The sequence below is a fragment of the Epinephelus lanceolatus genome, chromosome 6, assembly GCF_041903045.1.
Source record: "Epinephelus lanceolatus isolate andai-2023 chromosome 6, ASM4190304v1, whole genome shotgun sequence".
Lineage (NCBI taxonomy): Eukaryota > Metazoa > Chordata > Actinopteri > Perciformes > Serranidae > Epinephelus > Epinephelus lanceolatus.
Genome location: NC_135739.1, coordinates 24980279 through 25004179, shown reverse-complemented (window position 1 = coordinate 25004179; position 23901 = coordinate 24980279). Strand labels below are relative to the sequence as shown.

Sequence of the window (23901 nt, the reverse complement as noted above, 5' to 3'; positions counted from 1 at the left end):
AATGCTGAGGAAAGTTTCATTCAGCTAAACCCTGAACCCTGGCTCACTCACTTTGTCTCCACATAACATTAAATGACTAAATATGTTAAAGGCCTCCAGTCAGTTGGGCTCTTTCACCTTATACAGCAATGCAAGAGCTTTCAATCTGAATAGACGGGATATAAGAACCTTGTTATCGGCCAGAGGAAAGAAACTAATTTGACATTATCACATACATTGAAGCCATTTAAAAGACTCATTTGCATAAAAACATTTACAGAAATAAAGCTTTTATTACTAGAATTACCACCAGTTGATGGATTGCCGTAAACATGTAATGCACTCAGTTGATGCTTTTAGGAAGAGTATAAGTTACAAGGGCAGCAGAATGTGGAAAACGTCCAATAAGAGATTGTCAAATATCGCAAACAGCCATCAGTAAACAGTACAAGGGTTAGACAACCCACATCATCCTGGTTTAATTGAATTGACTTCGTTCTTGTAAGTAAATCGATCTGACTTTGATTTGTTCTTTCTGCTTTCTCATTTAAACAAATGCTATTTTCTGTGTTGCATTGCAGCGTAGTGCATGTCTCTAGGGTAATAATGTTTTTGGTCAAACACAGTGTTTGTTGGCTTTAACTTTTAAACATACAATTGTTCCCTAATTAGCTGGATGCTAATTAATTTATGCTCCCCTGTTTGAAGTACAATATAGCAATACTTTGAAAGCAACTGCATTCATTCTTTGCATAAATTTGTAGCATTTGCCGCTGAGTTCAAAAGAAACAGGACTGGGTTTAGAAAAGCACACATGCATTTAAATAATGCGCCCCATTTTTCGTCTCTGTTTGTTTTTAGTGGGAATATTAATGAATTAACATTTTAAACAATCCATCATTATTGTTGTGCCGCCACTTATTTTTAACTCAATTATATTTTAATAGATCATTTTTCCTAATGTGCGCAGTATGTTCTCCCCACTTTGTTCACTACACAACAAAAGATTAATTACAAATAAGAGGCATGATCAAAAACATGATAATCAAATTGCAACAATAAGTTGGGAATTGCAATTCTAATGCAATACAATAGGGTATGTGTTGCAAATTAACCACCCACTGTCTGTTACTGTATGTGTGTGCTTGTGTGCATGTGTGTTTATGTGTGTGTGAAAAGAGTATATGACACAACAATATGATGTGATAAACTCAATTTTCAATACTTTACATGAGTTTTTGAAAAAGAAATTGTTTCTAAACATTATAGGTTGTGATTGTAATTGCACTAATTTGAAAAATTTAAAGTCATGTTTTACCTTACAGTGGTCTCACTCTCTTGTTGTCAATCGGTTTATTAACCCAAGTAAAAACATTCACACTCTTATAATAACAGCACTCCATTAGTAGCACTGCTACTGACCTTGTTGGTGCCTCTGCACCAGTGATAGCGGTGGCTGGAGATATTATGTTCTTGCGTTATCCGTCCGTTCATCTGTCCCATTCTCATGAATGCGATACCTCAAGAATGCCTTAAAGAGAATTTCTTCAAATTTGGCACAAACGTCCGCTTGGACTCAAGGATGAAGTGATTTGATTTTGGTTGTAAAAGGTCTAAAGTCTGGGTCACCCTGACCTTTTATGTGTCATATTCTTGTGAATGGGATATCTCAAGAACACCTTGAGAGAATTTCTTCAAATTTAGCACAAACATCCACTTTGAGTCAAGGATGAACTGATTAGAATTTGGTGGTCAAACGTCAGTGAGCTTGCGTCTGTTTCATTTCATGATGGCGATACCTCAAGAGGGCCTTGAGAGAATTTCCTTAAGTTTGACACAAACATCCCCATAGACTCAGGAATGAACCGATTAGAATTTGGTGTTTGAAGATCAAAGGTCAAGGTCAGTGTTACATCACAAAATACATTTTTGGCCATAACTCAGGAATTCATATGCTAATAATCATGACATTTTATATCCAAAATGTCAAAGGTCATCTTCACTGTGACGTCATATAATGCCCTTTTCTGGCCATTATTCAGCATCATATCTCAGGAACAGAAGGAGAGACATTTGGTCAGATACTAAATTGGTGACACTAATCTTTGGTGTTCACTTTGAAACTGTGCCGATTGCTTAGATCCTCTGTGCTGCCGGGCGGATGATGTGTGTGAAGCATTCATGTTTTTACAGATATGGAAGTAAACTGTAACTGTGACTTGACTGGTTCGCAGAGGCATATAGCTGCAAAGTGGAAATTCTATTTCATGACTTTAAACTCTATTATATTGCATACAAAAATTAAAAAAGAGCCAGCTTTCTTGACAGTAGCTAGGATTTTATTTAAAAGACGGAATGCATTAAGTACTTTTTTCTACTTTGTACTTTGTCGTTGTTTGTTTAATATCATGGAGGCCTGCTCTCTAAAATCAAAACGATGTGAAACATTGAGTCATAATTTGGGATATAGTTCACCAGTTACATCACAGTTATTATATGAGGTCTTTGGACAAGGTTATGATATTGCTGATATCACAAAGTCTGTCACGATACGATTTTTATTCAGCTCAATTTAGGGGCATTTGATCAATATGTGACAATATCATATGCCAGCGTATCACCATCAATTGTAAAAAATTGTGAGTGGGGTATACTGATGTATTTTATGTCATAGAACAAAACGTGAAAATCTGAAGACTGTGTTAGGCCTTATTTCAGGCGTCTAGCAAAAACCCATTCAGAAAACCCACTGGCTTCGAGACAAGGAAACCAGGAGTGCTAAAATGCTAACTCATTTTTTAGGTTTTAGGACCCCTTCATCCGCCACTCTCCACTCTTGAATCAATGCCTCGATCCAGAACGATGGATCCTGGTTAAAAGGTCCATTAAGTAGGAACTAGTGGGATGTGGTGATAAAAGTCAAACCTTAACATGTTTTGAAAGTGTCCAGGACAGTTTTCTACCTTTGAAGCCCTTGATTTTTTTTTAGCTACAGTGGTCTGTAGCTGACCAACATGGCATTTTGACAGTAGAGAAATAAGCTAACTGTTGGAAATTGGAACAAAGACGATAGCATGCCAGTAAAAAGATAATATGTGTCCTTGCCCGCACACTTGAAAAATACCAGAGCTTCATTATTGACAGGTTTAGCTAGAGAAAAACTAGAGTTTGTAGCCTTTGCAGGCAAAACCTTTTGTTACATGGTGATTGTTCTTTTGTAGTGCCATTATTGTTCATGAAAATTTGGATGTGTGAAATGTTGTGTGACTTCCTGAGAATGAATCAGAAGATAAGTTTGAACAGCCAGAAATCTCAGTTTTCAGTTTGTGCGCTTCCTGGTATTGGTAAACAACCTTGTCAATTCCATCATGGTCATATTGTGCTGTAGAGCAGAAAAAATAATCATATTCTACACTGTATGAGGTTGTATTCAGCGTTACATGCAATTCAAAATAAAAAGTGTAGAGATAAAATCGCAGGTCTCAGCTTCAGATCCCTTGTTATGCCTGTTGTCTTCCGCATGTCAGAGACCAGCGGAGTTGTCAGTTTAAAGAGGATAGATGTCCTGAGATGTCACCTGACAGCCCGACAGACAGGGCAATTCAGTCCCTGGAGGACAGCAGAGCAGCCAGTAGGAGGTGAATGGGCAGTAGCTTGGGCTAGAGGTCGTCGCCATCGCCATCGCCGGCCTGTCACTCCGAATGGGCCTCCAAATCATGTTGTCAATGGTGATGCATTGAGATCTCCCTCTGGCAAAAATTGGACACTCCAAACTCGTCCTGATTGATGCATTGACCAGGTTGTGCCTGCTGTCCTCAGGATGTGTCCTTACCTTTGTTTAAAGATGTGGCAACACAGACACAATCTGAGCCGTGAAAGGGGAGAGATGTACTTTTAAAAGTTATTTTTGTGTGTGTGTGTCTGTATAAGTTAGACACACTGCGGATGTACTATTGGCTTGTCAAAGAATCTACTGTATCTATTAGCCTTGAAATTTATAGGATTTTACCTGCCTTTTCATTTTTCTTGGTACATCTTTTGTGGCACAGTTCACTCTGAGAATGTTGTTCTCACTGTTTCCATTGAGGCGACAGTATTACATTATGGCTCAAATGCGAATGCACAGCTTGTACATTCAATGGATGCCACAATGGATTGGAATGAAAAATAGCTGTTTTTCTGTGACCAAAAGTGCAGCCTTTATGCATCCAAGGGCATGGCATTCTTGGGCCATGGGTACTAGCCATGGAGTTTTGTGAACATGAAATATCTTCTTTTATGTATCATTTTTTTCATTATGCTCCCTCTGTCTCTTTCTTCCTCCGCTTTCCTTCAATGGTTTTCTCTTGATAGTCTCGTCTGGCCTGAGTTGCTCTCTTTATGTGCTTGTACGTGTGTGTGTGTGTGTGTATGTGTGTGCCTTTAATATGTGTTCATACCGTCTTTGTTTCCTCAAAATTTATGGCTATCTGTGTCTGTTACAAATGTTTATGAATGCATGGACTTTGTGTGTATGTATAAATACACGTGCAGGCTTCAACTGTGTGTTATTTTTGTGTTTGTTGGGACTCAATCATATATGTTTGTGTGTATGTGTATGTGTCTGTCTAAGTACACAGACTGAACACAGGCACTAAAGATTTTCTATTTCGATAAAGCTATGTGGAACCTTGGGTTTGAGCCTTTGATGGCTCAGTGGGGGCTGGAATGAGGAGCTCGAGTATTGTTGACGAAACAAATGCAAGCTGAGCCTTGCGGAGGTGGCCCAGTTTGGACTCTTTCAAGTCCTGCGTCTTCTCTCGCTACTTTTCAACCACAGCCTACTTCAGCTCAGTGTATCCAGGAAAGAATCAGCCCAACTCGTACACGTCGCTTCACTTATTACTTTTGATCTTTTGTTTTCTATGAGAGGATAAGAGAGAAAACAACTGTAACAACTTTGTCCTCCTTCTTTTCTCTCTCTCTCTCTCTCTCTCTCTCTCTCTCTCCCCCTCTCTCTCTTTCTTTCTCCCGCTCTCTCTTTCTCTCGCTCTTTCTTTGTCTGTGTTTGCAGGGCCTGTTCATCTTCCTGATATATGGGGTGTACAACACAGAGGTAAGTCTGCATTGTGTCTCAAGGCTGTCGGAGTGAATGAGAGAAATGACAAGTTTCTGATGGGCTCCTTGCTTAAAAGCTGTGTGGGTGGGGTGTGACAGCGCGAGTGTGTGTGTGTGTGCGAACGTGCGTCTGTGGATGGGAGGAGGGATGGGAAGGAGGGGAGGGGACATCGTTTCCACGCGAGCGTCCCACTGCCCTTCATGCTTGGACTAACTTATATGCATCCGAGTCCGACCATTAAACACTGACACGCCGTGGTTCTCAGCCACTCATTCCTCACCCACATTGGCTAATATTTCACTGCCTCTTTAAGTTTTTAAACTCACGGCCCTCCATTTAGCATCCTGACAAAGCCGCTGGCCAGGGCTTCACGGGGGCCCCCCGAGCAGTACCCGTAATAGGACAAAAAAAGAAAAACAATATGCAACCAACAATATGCAGTGAAGGAGGACATATTGTATTGAGATGCTGCTTTATTACCATTTAGATATGCCGTAGCTGTGCAGGGGTGGAGGGAGGCTGAGTGGCAAGAGACGGCGATACGATTTAATGGATGAGACTCGAGTCATGAAAATCACTCTTGGTCAAATGCGGCTCTTAGTCTATGTAAATAGGGTTAACTTTAGATGTGCATAGGCGATGTTGCATTTGAGCCTTCTAAAAATACAGGACTTTTTTCTCTAAACTTGTGGTCTATTTCTCATTTTTAGACACTTCCCCTTCCAAACTTTAAGGAGAAATCGCCTTCTAGCACAGTTTACAATTCAACACACAGATATTTTACGCAGTTTTCTCTTAAATGACTGAGAAAGCATCAAATAGCATAGCAGAAGTCTGTTTTCAAGCTAGTATTTGAGGTAAAGATACATGTTCAGTTGTCCAGATTGCATGCAAGATGTTAAATACAGAAAGATTGTTAACATAAATATATAGAAAAAATAAATTTTGTATGCTACAGTTCATCTAAAAAGCTGTCTCCTCTGTGGGTGGAATGAACCATGCTTGATGAGTCTTCAGTTTAGGTGAATACAAACATGCCTCATCTTTTCATTTGTCTCTTGTTGCTTTGACTGAATGCACAAGGTCATCACCACTGTATACAAGCAGCTTTTTTTTTTTTTTTTGAAGAGCTAGGTTATATGTTACCCAGCTCTTCAAAGATAACAGTAAGTATTACATTAGTCCCCTCTCTTCTCCTGTATATTTCTTATCTGTTTTTTTGTTCCCCTCCAGACTTCTTTTATTTTAACTTTCTGTCAACGTCACCTTTGTTCGTCTAACCGTCGAAGAAAACATGTAACATTTGCATTTATGGGCCTTTGTTATGTCCCGTTTTTTCCTTCCCTTTCTTCATCCATGTCTTCTCCAGAGCATGAAGAGCTGTCCCTGAGTCAGAGGCGATGCTTTGACAATGCAGAGCCAGGGAGGGCTGACCCCTCGCACCGTGAAATAAATCAACACAGCATTCTTGCTTAAGTGGCTTTTTTAGTGCTTGGGAATTCATTTTCTTACACTCAAGTTGCCCTTGACCCTGGGAGCAGCTCATGTACATGTTCCGGTTTTCAAAGGGACCACATTTCTTTGTTAACGTTCGGAGAAAAATAAATATATCAGTAATCTTGCCGTTACTCACATATTAATTTGTGTGAAACTTTTTATGCTGCTGTGTTGGCCTGGACTGCCTCGTAAAAGAGATTTTAAATCTCAGTGGGAATGTTCCTGGCAAAATAAAGGTTAAATGAAGTAAATACATTCATAAAACAATCACATCTTTCTTTTTTCCTTTGAACCCTCACCACCTTTACAGGGGAGCTCCTTTTGTTCTCCCTTAACCTGCCTGTCTTTTGTTTCATATCTTTAACTTGAGACACAGAGCACCGCTGGCTTCAGGTTTCACCCCTCCTGACACCTGAAATATTTGCTTAATAGAAAAATTCCAGAAACACTGAATGGAAATGATCAAACACATTTTTTTTGTTTCTTCCTTGTAATCAGAGTGGCAGGGAGAGGCCAATGTGAGACAGGGGGGTCCCTGCTCTGTCTGTACTCATTGAAGCTAACCTGCCTTGATGGCTGGGGATGTTAACCCGTCCTTAGATTACATTATTGCACATGAGTCTGTGGAATGGAAAAAAAACTTTGCAAAGTTGCTGTTAGTTGTTCACCTGGTAAAACAAATCAGTCTTTAACCATTGTAGCGTGAGGAAATTTTACTTTGATATGCTAAAGAAAGGTGTAGAATTAAGTAGTGCCTCAAAGTCAGAAAATGCTCCATTCACGAGGCTGGTTTCCAGGCTAAATAATTACCAACATGGCGTGGAAGACAGACTGCGTCTGCTGCTATTACACTCAAAATGCAGCGTTTTAATTGCTAATTACCTGACAATAGCTTTCCATTATTCATTGCAATTAGCTTTTCCTTGGTGGTCACCTTGTAATCCCATGCTTTGATGACCTTTTATTTCCATCAGCTCCAAGGATGTCGGCAGGTGTTGTCGGGCGTGCTGCTTTCATATGGTAATCGCTTAGCGCCCATTTACATGGGGAACCACGCTTTGCATCATTGCGAAACCTTGAGTGTGCGCAAAACCCCTTAAACACATAACGATCATCTAAAACAATGCCCTTCCCCTCATTGTCAAATGATTAATTAAGTTGTGTCATGTAATTGCCTCAGCACGCCGGCTGCTTTTGATATCAATGAAATCCCCAGGACTTACTTTCCCCATTTAATTGTGTTAAGACGGTGTCTCTCCAACATCTGCACCGTGTCGAAGGCCTTCTGCGGATCTTGTCAGAAATAATAGGAGGTGCTTTGGAAACACGATGCTGGTGCTGTTGATTCTGCCCTGTCACAAGGCTCGGGCTCTCTTCATTATGTGGCCTTTGGTATGTATGCAAAACATCCTCTGTATACACACACTGTCTCTGAGACTGTGTGTGTGTGTTCAGTGCAGTGTCATAATTTATAACACGCTGCGACTTAATGAAGCCATAAGCCATAATGCATATTCACTAACGTGGTGGGCTGGGCTGGGACGGGCTGTAGTGATGAGTGCCCATCCGCTACAAATTTACAGTGAGCGCTGACAATGTGCACGGATACGTGCATGTGCGCGCGCGCACACACACACACACACGTACAGACCTCATAAGCACCAGAGGCTTTTCATAGAAGACTTGAGCCAACTTAACTGAACTACTGACGCACTGAGTAATTCTGCTGCTCTGTATGTTTTTGCATTTGGATTATTAAACAGTAATGTCATCCTGGATCTTAGTAAAATTAATATGGAAATGTCCCAATATCAAATTAATAATAATTATTTTTCAATAAAAAAAAAATCAGCAGGCTTATTGCAGTTTATTAATAAGATAAAAAGCTGCTGCTGTGTGACAAAATATACATTTATGTATGCTCCCTTTTTTCATTTTTCTACCGGCTTTCCTTAAGAATATGTAGGAGCTATTTTATATTGAATACTAAGTTTTGCATATAATTTTTTTTTTTACCAAAGTTATGTCTTGTAGAGAAACTATACTACTAAATCACTAAAGTGATTTTTTTAATTTAAAAAATGTTTATTAGTACAGAGTATTATTCATGGACAGACTTTAATTCTGGATTTTTGTCTTGTATATTGTGATATTAATTACAGATTATTTACATAAAATGTTCATTGAAATTATTAATTGTTAGTCACAAGTCTGATCAATATGTACATGATCAGAGCGCTGAAGAAGGCCCAGCCGGTCCTGGTTGATTCACCCCTTATTCAGTGATTTATTTTTTAATTTTTTAATGTTTTTTAATCAGAGTGTGATGTCTTTTTTGTATTTATTTATTTATGTATTTATTGTATTTTTTTATTTTAAAATAGTTTGTGTGTGTGATACTGCTGACTGCACAATAAATTGCCCCTCAGGGATAAGACAGATATCCTGTATCCTGCCATAATGACTTGGTTCCATTACAAAATACAATTTACTGATTTATAGAAAAAAATGATACATAAAAAAAATGATACATACAAAACTCACCAGTTAAATATAATTAAAGCTCATCCAAATTAATGCTGGTCTCTAAGCAAACGGCCACAGTAGTGCAAAAATATTAATTGTTTGTCTAATTTTAAAATCTCCAAAGGTGTTAATTAAAACAAATAAACAAAGAAATAAATAGATAAAGTCAAGGTGTTTTAGTAAATAAGCAGGTAAATTACAAATTAGGGTTTGGGGTTAGTTAGATTACAAGTATATACTGAAACTGCATGCATGTCTACCTTGTATCTCCAAAATCTATGAAACCCTTGTCTGGTATTGTACGTGTTAAATGAATGTGTGCAGTACACTGTTTCATCTGGAGTGTAAAAATGTAATCTGTTCTGCTAGGGCGGTCCCTTCTCCTCCAATAGCTCCATTTGTTGGTCCCGGCGCTCTATACTGACAGATGATAGCTTGAAGTCGTCTCCTTAGTTTGCCGGCTCTATGTGTCACTTTCAAGTCCCATTAGCCACTGGGACATACTGGAACACCCTCTCACACGTACATGCACAAACACGCGCGCACACACACACCTTACCAACTGCTGTCAGCGCCTGCAAACAAACACTCCAAATTTGTTATTTCCCTCCCACGTTCCCCTCTCCTTTCTCCTTTTTACACTTTAGGTGCTCGCAGATGTTTGCCGTGAAAGATTTTTTGTTTTGATTCATTGTAAGTGTGTTTCATTGAGCGCTGTGTCAGATACACTTATCTCTTTCTCTCTCACTCTCCCTCTCTTCCTTTCAGGTTCGGAGCACGGTCAACAGGATCAAGGAGAGGAGAAAAGCGCTTAATTTTTCAGTATGTAATGCTCTATTTTCCTGTTAAGAAGTGTCTGTGAGCGTATGTCTTTGTGCGTGGTTATCTCTGATAACACACTGTAGCAACAGACTAAATTTTCCTTGCCAATGAAAGCTGGCCACAAAGCAACATTGTACATTTGCTCGCCTCTCGCTGGTCGACAGTCCATGTTAGATGCCCTTATACATCAAACATAGACTCCCCGTAATAGCTCTCCCCCTTCCTCACTCTACCTATAGCAGCACCTTCATCCCAGCAATGTCAAGCTCTGCGGTGGGTTACAAGTTTCTAATCCAGGACAAGCCGTCCCCTGACATTAAAGTGTCAGGCCAGTATTTATACCTTGTTGGACGCTGCTGTTTGGCTGAGGCGGTGGGATGCTGCGTGTGTGTACGTGTGTGTGTGTGTGTGCTAAGGAAGATCATACTGTAGCCTACGCAAAGCACTTTAAAAGTATTTAATAGTCTCTAGCACACACAGACAGGCACATAACACACACACACACACGGACAATTATAGACCTTAGCGCCTTGACAAACACCCACTCTCATCATTTCAGACTGCTTTGCCCCGACTATCTCACACACACACACACACACAAATGCGTCTTGTCCCTTATGAGTGATCACATTAACTCCACTCCTCTTTGGCCGGCATCACTTTGTCCTGCCCCTCCCACTGCACCCTGACCCACACATATGCGCCCCACCCTCACGCACTTCAGGTCATTGAAGGAGGAATGAAACCATTTCTGACTGCAGATTGATTTTTAAAATATCAGGGTGCCCCTACTTCCTTTTGACCCCCCACCTCAGAGATGGACACTGTAAGGATACGACGAAATGAAATAAATAAATAGATGAATTGAAGTATGTGTGTTAGGCACATTGGTGGGGGGCCTCCCTGGGGCCCCTTGCTACCAGGTGCAGTCTGATATATTGGCTGCTCATGTTATCAGTGAAGCCCCCCCCCCCCCATCCATATACCGTCATTTTTACTGCTTCCTCTCCCCTCTGGTGCTGGCAATTTTCCAATCTTGCCGGGTTCCGCTACCAGAATGCGTTTTTTAGCCATCACTGCCGCCTGACGGTTTTTAGCTAATGCTATTTTGTGCCATAAATCCTGCTTGAAATACTGTATCTACCTGTCCTTTGGTTAGATAGGAGACATTTGGCTCTAGATGACCGCACATGCCCCTATATATCCCCTTGTTGTAAAACATAGGATTGGGTATCGCGCCTTGCCGGCTGAGGGATAAAGAGGCTTTGGCAGTGTTACTGCATATGGGGTCATTTGAAGACAAATGGCACTTGTCGGAGATAGAGGAGTTTATATGTTGTATTATTTGCAACGATTGAAGGGTTAACCCAGTGGGATAAGTCACTGCAACTGCAATTTAAAGATTTAAGGAGGTTATTTAAATTAAAACAAAATCATTTGAAACTTTTATTGTCTCCTTTATTCCTTGATCACCAACAGCACAAGCAGTCAATACCAAGGCTTGCTGAGGTCATCTGATCTGTTAGGTGTTCTAGCATCTGCTGGATGATCTGCAGAGCACAGGCTGATACAGCAACAGTCATGCACTGCATCTTAAGACTGCACATGGCATCAGAAAATGTGTTGCAGAGAACCCAGCGCAAAACATGAAAATCATTTAAATATTGTGGGAACAATTTAACTATATATTGCTCTTGGTGCAGTGACACGACACACGTCTGACCTTGGCGACCTCTCGTATAAATTCCACCAAACCTAATCACACGCTCTGCCCTCTTAAATTCCACACTTCTGTCAACCTCTGTAGCTCTCTTCCTCGTGTTAGCCCTCTACATGGGCGTGGGTCACACACACAGCTTTTTTAGCCTCAGGGGGTGGGGTTTTACACACACACACACACACACACACGCACACATGCACACATACACACACTTTGACCAGTGTAGACTGCCTGTTTGGTACCAAGTATCTCCTGACCCACCCTGACCTCCCTCTTGTACACACACAGCCAGATTGCTTTGTGAAATAAAGCTGTCAGTTGTAGGACCCAAATAAAAAACAACCCCACCCCCGGATACTCCACGCCCCTGACACCACTGAAATATAGATATAAATTGGAAGCGGATTAGTTTTTTTGATCTTAATTCAAGTTTTGACAACATATAGGAAGCAAGGAGTTGGTTGGGGAAAAAAAAACTGTACTGGAATTTGATTTTCAGAAGTGGACAGTAGAGAGTTGATGTTTCTTTTTGTCTCTTTCTTGCACCACAAAAATAGCTGCATGTTGTAAGGCTAGTCCAATAAAAGACTTTAAATGCCTTAAATTATGTTTAGCTGTGCATGTATTTTTCCACTTGTGTGTGTTTGTGTCATATTTACTGAAGATGGACATCAGCAACACACAAAAGCAGCCAGAATGGCAAGCCCCAAGTGTTGAATGAAGCATTCCTGCCTGATAGAAGTACAGTATGAAACATAAGAGGCCCTGGAGTCTGTTGAAGCCACCCCAGTCTGTTTGAGAGCTGTGCAAACAAATGGGTTTTCTGTGATTGCCGTTTATTTTGGTCTGGCTGGAAGATGCGTGTGCGTGTGTAAAACAAGGAGGTCTTGGAGTTAAATTTACAGAGCAGCTGCTCAGGTTTGGTCCTGGAGTTGTGGGAACAGTAGTCTACAATAGCCCATGACATTTATGTTCTTTACTAGTTGTGACTGCTTAATGGGATGTAGCAAGCAAAGCAGTTAATCCTTCTAACTCATGAGTTCGTCTGTGTACAATATTTTCCCCTATGTTCTTTTTTTAAACACAATGTTGACTTTAAACTGTGATTTTTTTGATAAATTTTCCTCAATGCAAACACGATTTGAAAGCATTTTCTATCACTCAGAAAAGTGTATCAAACAAGAATGGTTATAGAAGCGAAAGAAAAAAGTGTATCACTAATTTGCATCACCAATTACCAACTAGTAAAGAGAGCTTGATGTCTTTGTTCTTATCAATTAATGAGAAAGTTGACTGTTCCCTTAACAGATACAAAACCCCACAGTGATGTCCTGCAGCTGACACTGCCCTCTCGTTTCTTACAGAACTGCGCCAGTTCCCGACCATCCAGCTCAGTTACCAGCTCGCGTCCTGTCAGTTTCCCACTAGGAACTACCCCAAGCCAGGAGGAGGAGGTCACCCCTACCTACACTTGTAGCAACACCTCCGGCCCGGTGAAGGAGGAGAAGACCAGAGGTGAGTTGCCGCAAACCATAACGTCAAGATTGTCTTTTTGGCCCTTCATTTTCAGCCAGTGACATCATCGTTAATGTTACCAGTTACACCTGTGCTTTTCCTGCTTTTGGAAGTAATTAGAAAAAGATCGATCATTGGCCTAGAAATGTTACTCTCATTTGAAGTTGAAGGTGCAGTAACAAGGCAAAGCTAACGAAACAACAAGATGCTAATTATAGTTCTATGCAACATTATACAGAGCCCTAGTACTTGCTGAAATAAGACTCACCCTAATGTCAGCCTCACTAACTACATTTGCATGCACAAAATATTCCAGTTTATTCCAAAAAAGACAGTATTCCTACGAAGCTGTTTACATGGCTAACATTCTATTAATATTGGAGCAGTGCATTCTCCAGTTAATGTGCCCAAACATGTTGTTTATCACATCAAAAAATGGAGAAGTGAAGCGGCACAGAGGTGATTGTGAACAAGCAAGACAGCGTTCGCAAACTGCGGTAAAAACCCCAGTTGAGACACATATCAGAATGTGCTGTATACATGTCCAAAGACGGCTCCTAAAACCCAAGTAGTACCAGCATTTTCCATGTCTTAATTGGAAAGTGGACTAAGGCCTAATTCGGAATATCCAAACGTAATATGCTGTTTACATGAACCCTATCAAGTCTGGAATATCGTCTATTCCGAATAATAGTGGAATATTAGTGTGCGTGTAAATGTAGTAATATGCTTGTCTCAGGTTTATCTCAACACTCACATGAAGATTCACATTCAGAGTCTGGCAAAATATTTGTCCACACAAATGCTGAAGCAGGGTCACGTCTTTTCACATATTCATTTGTAGCATAATGAGAATATTTAATGGCAGCCTTAGATTTTCATTTTAGTCATATCACACAAGCACTTTCTTCTGTTTTAAATACGTAATGTGAATGAATACCTCACAGGACTAATAAAAACAAGGTAATTGTATCAAAAAGACAGACACATTGGCAGATAACTATGCCCGTGGTATTCTCACACTTGAATTCTATAGTCTCAAGTTTCAGGCTAGACTTTAGCTCATGTGAATTATGGGCCAAAAATGCAGAACCAAGAAAAATTTTACTGAAAAACTTTCACAAGAATGAAATGGGTGCCATCTTGGAATGCTATATCCAGTTTTCATAATACATTAGTGCATCGGCCCTCACTGTGATAAACAAAATTCTAAATAGCTGCCACTTGAAACAAGCAGTTACGACTAGTAGACTTCTAACTTCTGAGTACAGCTGCAGGTGGGGCTTTGGTGCTTTAACTATATTACTACTACCTCCAAGTCACTTTCCTCACACACAGTTTTACGTAGTTGATCAGAGGATTTGAACCAGCTGTCTTTGGAAAATGAACATAATAGCAAGTCACAAGATTGCTTGCTAATTTGATTACCCTGCTGGCCTTGCTTCTCAAAAAGCACAACCAATTCACCATCACTTAAAAAGAACAAGGAAGGCCGAGCAGCATGTGCTACTTTTTTTTTTAATTAGAATCAAAAGATGAAATCTGAATGTATAAGAATAAGTGAAATATTTTGTGGGTTGTGTACCTTTTTTTTCTTAATGTACGCACTCCTTTGAAGAGGGGCAGCACCTGTAGCCTTGCTTTTTGAAATTTTCAGTTCAGAAGTGGTAGTTCTGCCCGTGAAGGATTTTTCATTTTCACTGTACAGTTCAGTACCTCAAATACAGCCGAGCCCTTTCACTAATTAATTCAATGGAATTAACAAGTGTTTGCAGTTCAAATGTGGCGTGTGTGTGTGTGTGTGTGTGTGTGTGTGCGTGTGCGTGTGCGTGTGCGTGTGTGTGTGTGTGTGTGTGTGTGCGCAGTATGTGGGTGGCAGACTAAAAAGGCTGTGCCTGATTCGTCCAGACCTAATGCATGACTCCCATTTGATGACTTGTGTTTCAATGACACCTTCCTCTCTTATAAAAGGGCAATATGTTTTTTCTCCATAACTTTTTTATGTATACTCAGTTGCACTTTATTAGGTACACCATTCTCAATCATCAATATAATATCAATATACTGGCCAGTCCTACACCTAGCTAATACTAATGCAGTCCAGTACAACATCTCAGCAACAGATTATGTCTTCATTACGTTTTTAATCTTGCATTTTTGTTTCAACTCTTTCGGAGAGGTGTTAATTTAATATTTATTTTGGAGGCTTTAGTTAGTTTGTGGTGCTGTCTGTTGTATTGGCATATATAAAGATGTGTTATATTTACTCTACTTTTATTGATACAAATGGGTGGTCAAAATATTGGAAGCACCGCAGCCTCTAAAACGATCCTAAAATCAAATCAAGTTTAGCTGTGTATGCACGTGTGTTCCCCACTGGCATGTCTGCAAGGCATTACTGCGAGGCACTCCGAATCAGAGAGTAGCGGCTCGCCTGTTGAGTGAAATCAGACATCAGAAATCTCCTGTTAAACTTTAACACTAACCAGACACCCTGGCTTCAATCTAGCTGCCTGACCCATGCTGCACTCAGCAGAGTTAAGAGTCATTTGGTTGTGGAAAAAGATTGGAGACACCGGTTTCAAGGCAGGGAAGGAAAGAGGGAGAGGTCGATCCCTGGTTTCGTTGTGTAATTTAAAGCCGGTCTTAGTGTCACTCACTCGGGTGCCCTAGTTGGTTCAGCATTTAAAGCACGGGATAGATATATTTTTTAAATATGTTTATATGTAAAAGTGATAAAAACAGAGAAAAAAAAACTAAAATAGGGGAGTTTAGTTTAGTTTATCAGGATCAGCTGTTCTTCCTGAGGTGCACAACAACTTTACATTTGTGATTAAATCAACTCACATATAAGGCTGGACTAGACTAAAACACTGACACAGACAAACAAGACAGCTCCTTTTTCGGGCTAAACTTTGCTCTAGTGTTGTCACGATACCAAAATCTTTGTTTCGGTACCAATACCAATATGAATTTCGATACTGTTCGATACTCTTCAGTACTTTTCCTAAGGAAAAGTCCTTTTGGATACAAACCTTTAGAACAATAAATAGTAGGGGTGTAACGGTACCGAAAAATCATGGTTTGGTAAGTACCTAGGTACGGACGTCACGGTTTGGTAACTCAAATGTTCCACCAAGTTTGTGTTGTCTCGTGTTGTCTCCCTTTGCGATTCAGACTTTCTCTTGTCTTTTTTCACGTGCGCCACCTGCGGATGTTGATACAGGTGTTGTCATACACACCACTTGCGCAATCTGGGCTCCAATAGGAACAAGAAAGGCGTTTGTGTGCATAAATGAGTAAAATAAATTAACTAAATTAATGAATTGAATCAATTTCAAAGTACCGGTATTTTCCAAATGCAGTATAGTACCGTTTGGAATACTCTAGTACCGCGGTACTATTTTAGTACCGGTATACTGTGCAACACTACTTTGCTCTGATTACCTGATGATGCTCCATTATTGTAATATTACAACACTTATTTACATAATAACGTGTGCATTAAAAGGAATAGTCCCCCCGAAAAACTTTTTTTTTTTTAATTACAGTGTATGACTCATATTATATAGGTCACCTTTTCAGACATGAAAATATGAATAGCATACTAACAGACAACCATCACTAATTAAATGTCCCTACACCACAAACAAAGACAGACCCCTCACATCAGAGGACACATGACACAGTCAAACATACTTTTGATATTTATTAATTAAGCTTTGACAGGTATACTTTTGTCTGTTTGATGTGATGGATAATATAAGTCTTTGTCAAAAGGCGCTGAGGAGGAGAAAAGGCTGCAGAAAATATGTCCTCACAAAACAACCCTAAAAAAGTAATAGCTAATGACCCCCTTGTTTATTTATTTAATGTAAATGAACACTCAGTATGTTTGTCTGTTAAATACCATGTGGGTCATGGTTTATGACTTGCGCAATAATGATATTCACATTTGACTTGTACATGTGCTCTGTGTTATTGCTCCTTGTTGCCGCTCTCTGCACCTCTCAGCCAGTGATTTACAGCGTTTCCTTTGCAAGTGATTTGCATGGTCCTCAACACTATTACTGTCTCTTTCATTCACTCAGCGTGCAGTAGTTAAATCAGTCCCAACATCACATTTACATGACTGAACCCCCCCCCCGGTGCAACCTGACAAATCAAACTTGGCAGCGGGAATTATGTTTTTGATGTAACACAATTGCAGAAATAATTGATTGTCAGTTGATATTATTCAGCCCATTTGCTACCCCTCCAATCTGCTCCCGACTCAATGCTACAACATGCAAATACGATCGGCTCCGTGTGATTGAGTGCTGGGAGTGGGTTGGCGGCCAAGTGCTCATACACTACATACTGATGCTACTGTATGCGTATCACCATCCAGCAGGGCACACACGGGCAAACATGCACACTCAGTTCACTGTAACTAATCATGACAAACCCAACTCACTGACTGTGTCTTACACTACATAAGACATGTATGAATATTTGTGTTCTGTGGTGCTGTGAAGAGGTGACTGACCAATTTCTCTGGAGAGCAAGTGGACAGTATAAACATATCTGATTAAATTAATCATTAAGTTGTCATGAAATAAATTAGAAAAAATAAAATTTGGCAAGCATTGCAGTACATTAAAATGTTTGCTATATTGGTTGCTTTTGATCAAATAGCATTTATATAATTTGTTAAAAAAGAAAAGAAAATCTAGCCAAACCATGTCAACACCAGAATAAGCAAAATCATGCTTTTTGGTAGCTTCACAATATTGTTGCCTTTATTTGAACTGTATGCATCACATACATGGTACGATATACCTTCTCATCATAAAGCACAAACAACAAACAGATGGGCCCCATTTTTCCAAACAATAACCACACCATCTCCTAAGTGATAGTGGTAGCTTGCATGTACAAGGTCAACCCCCTTCTTATGCCTTTTCCATCTTTCTGTTTACTCAAGTTGGTTGGCACAAATGTCCAAGGCAGACAGTGGATTATGTTGAGGGTACATGGTGAAAAATGTGAACAAAGTAAAGCACATTTTTGCTGTGAGCACAAGAGAAGGACAAGTGCATAATGAAGGAATAGGGGGTGAAGTGTGTGTGTGTGGGGGGGATTTGAATTGAAAGGGGAAGGGTTGTGTGGGTGTTTGTGTATGTGTATGAGTGTTGCATTCCTGATGAGATGGCCCCACACAATGGCTGAGTTGAAGGTTGTGAGCCCTTTTAAGCAGAAATAATATGCCGGATCACTAATGTTACCTCACGTCATCCTCTTGCTTTGTTAAAGCCTCCTTCTCAACGAACAAAGATGGCCAAGCGGTTATCTTTCCTTTGCGGTTCATGTTTTGAACTCAAAAGGTCATTTAGTTTTCCTTTGGGGCCCTCTTTTGCTACAAACAGCATTGGATTGGACTGTAGGTATTGTTTTACCTCTAGTGAAATAGTGGTATGTTGTGCCGTTTTATGTCCAATTTGTGTCAGTATTTGATGTTGTTGTGGTAAAGGCAATGGTCCTAAATAGGGATGGGACAATTTTATTGCAGATCATGATTAAAAAAAAAACGCTTGTAATACGTTTATTTATGTGCATTTTTCTTATCGGGATAATTGTGAATGTCTTGTCCGGCAGCACCTAAAGAGACTGCAAGGCAACCACTGCAAAAATAGACTGCGAATGCACCAACCTCAAAAAACGCCGAAGATCGTAATCAAGCAGTAGCATATTTCATATTGAAAGATATGGTGCCATTTCAAATATTTGGAAAGCCTAGTTTTTTAAGATTGATTTTTTTTTTTTTTTTCACTAGAGTGTCCAGGATGTACCCTGCCCCTCGCCCAATGTCAGTGGGGATAGGCTAAAGCCCCCATGCGACCCTTGTAAGCGGTTACAGAAAATTAGTGAATGAATAATAAGGATGTTCCCTATAAGAAGTGTTCTTCCTGCAATGCAGTAAAAATATTTGTTTTTCAACAAAATGTAAGGTAGAGTGATTCCAGTATGTTCTGGTGCCAGTTAAAGAGCTTTAATGCTTCAGTTGGTAACTTGTATGAAAATAACTTTATGTCGTGATTGCTGAAGATGTCACTACATTCTGACAGAAGTGCATGAAACAGTCTGTGACAAAAAAAATCATGTCCCTTCTCCTTTTGCCACTGCTTCTAATGGCATTTGCTAGAATTGAGTGCAAAAAAACAACAGTCAGAGCTGAGGTGTCACTAATGCAGCTGTACTGACATGACGTGACCTGCATCAAAACTGCCCAAACTAGGCAGCGCTGATCAAATATGAATCAAGATTTTGTTACTGCATTGCCTATTTCTTACCTCAGATATTTTCAGAAACATATTTTAGTGTACCGTTTAGCTGTAAAAGGAGAAAGCTATTGACCCAGCCGCCATGTTGGAAATGCTCTACCATTGTGGATTGTTACTGCAACGTCTTTGTAATGGTGTCTTGTAAACCCGTGAGGGTTTGGCACATGGAAGTGTGCATGACACAAAATAAAAAATCAGTCATTCAGTTAGTCAGCACCGCCCAGCAGCCAGACCAACTCTCTCATTTTACAGCAAAACAGTACACTAAAATATGTTTAGGCAATGCAGTAACAGAATCTTGATTCATATTTGATCGGTGCTGCCTAGTTTGACAGTTTGACTGCAGTGATTGACATGACCAACAGCTGCTTATGAGCAACTTTGGCTCTGATTGGTTGTGTTTGTTCACTTGCAGTAAGGCCATTAGTATTGCTACAAGGCAATAGAGTAGAAAGAGGAATACGATTTTTTTACACAGAGTATTTATCTCATTTAGTGCTGTATGAATATTTTGACAGTTTTAGCAAATATGTCATGACACCTAGCCTAGTCCTTAATGTCCTCTTAATATCATAGTGTTTTTAAATATGAGGGTCACAATCATTTTAGAGACTTCAGTCAGGATTTTATGATGGTGTGATGTCCAACCTGTTCACAGGTGACTACAATGAATAAAACATACAGCACACACAGTCCTCACAAGTTCATCTCAGCAAACCTGATTTTTGTTGTCGTTTCCAGTTTACGTAACCCATCTTGCAGGAACCATATGCCTGCACATTGCTGACATCTGACACCCCCTTCCCCTTCCTCTTTTCCTAACATGTGTTCCTCAGCGTCCCTTGCAATTAGGGGCCTTGTAGATAAAGTAGTGTGGCGGTCTATTGCATGCATCTTCTGCAGATTACACACAGATCCTCCGCTGACACCACCATGGGGTTGAGTCCCCCTTGCCTCCCTCCACCCACACACCATCACATGTCATGCAAGTTTAGCCCAGTTCATTGACATGCAACAGGATCGCCTGCTCCAAAAATACAAAAAGAGAAATATTCCCTTGTGTAATGACAGCATGTTTGCAGCAGTTTCATCTGGGCGCTTGCTGTTGAATCAGTTTCTTTATGTGCAAGTCCACTTCTGTAGACCACGCACTGTGAATAGAGCTGTGCAATACGGACAAAGGCAAATCTCATAATGTTTTCAATATGTAGCCTTAATATGATTATATACCAAGGAAAGTGATAATGTGGTATGGTAAATCTTGGTGGTTTCAGAAAAGAAAATTGTGCATTAAATGACGGTAAACTGCATGCCTCCTCTACCAGCAGCATTTATTACAATATTATGATGTCTCATGTAGCGGTGTCAGTGTGATTTTTAAAATATAAATCTTAGAGCACTGCTTTGTTAAAAAAAGTCGTGTACAAATGCTGGAAAATCTGACACATTTCAGTAAAAAAAAAAAGAAAGCTGCTGTCAGATGACTGCTGCTTGACCTTTCTCTTCCTGATTCCTTTCTGTAAGCTTTTTGCTCCTTTGGATGCGCGTGTCTAAATCTGATATTGTGGAAAAAACCCACCATTATTCAAATATCCTTGATTGTTATTCAAGTGTACTTAATGCATGGATGTGTGATTTAACTTGCACGTCTTGCCCAGGGTGTTAAGTGATGATATCCTTGTGCTGCACGTAACCTTGCCAGTGCCGCTGAGGTAACATTTTGCTTACTGGCAACTATTTTCATGATTAAAATGAACAACCATTTCAAAGAGCTCTGTATGAAACTGTATGAACACAGAAAAAATACTTTCACAAAAGGCAACAGGTCACAATCGGCTGTGAAACTGAAAAGTATCTCTCGTCATATGAAATTGAAAATACAAATGAAATAGAATCATAAAAAAGTAAAACTTGTGCATGAGGTGAACTGTTTCAGTTAGTTCCACCTTGGCTATAGTATATGCCAACTGAAAGCATTGGGGGATAAGGAGTTGGGCTCTGGTTTGTTTTTTCATCATCCTGGTGATCGGCACATCTGTGTGATGCCGTCAAATGTGCATTAGCACGTTGAATGTGTTTCCATTCCCAGACCCTACAACCGTGGAGTAATGCCAGCACACCGTCCTTGTCTTACACACAACTCTCTCTCTCTCTCATGTGTTATGTGTTTGTGAGTAGGAGCAGAGCTGATGATTTTGACTGGGGTGGTGATGTTAAATTGGCACGCTGATTGTGGCAGATTAGTGGTTACTAACAAGCTGCCTTGGCACTACTAACCTTTACCAGTCATCCCCTCCTCTCGGCCTCCCATCCTCTTTTAATGAATGCCTTAATGAATGTGTCATTGTAATTTATGTTTTTCAAGGTGTATTGTGGATTATAGGCTATTGTTGTCATTGTCTTCCTTGTCCTTTGAAAAATTATAAATGAAAATACACAACTCTTTCTCTCTGTTGTTGTTGTAGCTGACAGGAAACCTGGAGGCAAGTCCTCCATTCGCAGCGCCATAGTGTAAATAACTCACCAATCGACATGTTGTGCTGACCTCGTCATATGTTGCTAACGGCATGCATAAAAACGTTTCAGAGGCTTGCTCTCGTGAACTTTGGTTCAGCATTACCTGCATCAACCTACGTACAATGTATTCTGCGTGAAGCTGTGTCCACCAAACTCTGAAACCCAGTTGTGACCCCTGTACTTTGACAGTTTGTACACAAACTGCTCCAGCCCTAATGTGCACATAATGTTAGTACAATTTATAATTACAACATTTTTCACTTCTAAAACAAACGTATGTACTGTACTATCCTTCAGTAATGTCTCTTTTAACCAAAGGAATATTGTATATACTCATAAATCAAGTGTCTGTGTGGTCTAAGGGTTGTGTGGCCCATGTTGCTGGTTAAAAACAGAAGTTAAAATTGACATGCTGACTCAAGCAAAGTTAAAAAACAGTGTAAAACTGATTGTGTTTTATTAGTTTCAACTGGTTGTAACAGGTAGCTGGTATTTGGAGACATGCTCTAGGAAGAATAATAGTACAAATTTGTTGCTGTAGGAATTCACATCACATTGATAATTACCACGCTAAAATCACAGGCACACAGAGGTGAGGTGTGCCTGTGTGTCTGTGTGACAGAGAGGTATTTGGCCTCTGAGCAGCAGCTCATGTTCAATGTCTCGCTGATGGAAAGTGATGTGTACTAATTCTACATCTGCTCAAACCAAACAGGGCTCGAAAGTTCAGCCAAGTCCCAAAAAAATCACTTCCACACAGCTTATCTTCCGCTGCCCTCCCTCTGTGCGCAAATTCAATTTGACCATTCTCCCTGCATCCTTTTTGCATTTCGGAGTGATGGACAAATAAGTGGATATGACTTTGAGGTTTCATGTGTGTGTATGTGTTTGAGTGTGGATTGAGATTTGGCTTGTTGGCTTGGCTGTTTAGAGGATATGTGGCCATGAAATGGGCTCTTGTCATGTGGGCTGAAGTTTTGAGGACTTGATTGTAGCCTCAGTGTAAATACCCAAACAAACAGGCAACAGTCAAAATGTGCTATGGGTTTGCCATATATTTACATTCCTCTTCCTCTCTCCCACTTGGTTTCTCTCTTCCTCTTGCGTCTGATTTGTTAATTTGTATTTACTCGCTAGTTTTCCTTTCTTCTTTCTTGTGCTCCCTCTCTTCCTCAGACACACATTCCTTCCGTTCTCTTTATTCTCTTAGTTTGTGAATGACATTTGTAGTATTTGTGGTTTCCAGTGTCATGACTAAATTAGTAGAAGGGCATTGTGGCAGGAATTAAGATTTGAATTGTCAGTTAAAGCACTTGTCCACCATTTCTCACAGCTGTGTGAAAAATTCCTGAAAGATTCTTAGATCATTTGAAACACTTAAACGACTGCATTTTTTGCACTCATGCTACGTCTGGCATTTCATATTCATCACACCCAATGAAACAAATCCAAAGATGAAATATTGAGCCCATTTGGTTGTTCTTAAGTGGCTTTAAGCGCAACTGTTTATGCATATTCGCCCAGCCACTACAAAGCGCACCAGGCTTCTCGAATTTGTTTTCCGCAGCTGTTCTGCATAACATCGCCACGCTATCACGCACAGGCGAAAGTCTGGTGAAGGGAATCTATTCATAATTCAAAGAAACAACAAGGCACAAGCTGTGGCGTTGTCAGATATAACAAATTGAGGAGGAAAAGAGTTGAATTTGTATCTGCTTACAGAGGTTGACTGCATTATACATACTGCATGTGCCGCTGAGTGCGTGGTAATAGGATATATGATGGATGGCCAGGCCGCATGGGCTCCCATTCCTCTGGGTTATTCATCTATTTATCTGCTTATTTATTTATTCCTTCACCCAGAGAGACCCTCACAAGCTCAGGATTTGCCTAAGGTGCAATAG

General features: G+C 40.1%; 1 protein-coding gene across 1 annotated transcript in view; it reads left to right on the top strand.

Moving 5' to 3' along the window:
- Positions 1–23901, top strand: part of LOC117253723 (adhesion G protein-coupled receptor D2) — a 111553-nt gene that overhangs the window by 46840 nt on the left and 40812 nt on the right. The window contains exons 21-23 of the mRNA XM_033621364.2: positions 5033–5074; positions 9869–9922; positions 13007–13157. Coding sequence (XP_033477255.1) covers positions 5033–5074; positions 9869–9922; positions 13007–13157 — 247 coding nt within the window. The remainder of the gene's footprint in view (positions 1–5032; positions 5075–9868; positions 9923–13006; positions 13158–23901) is intronic.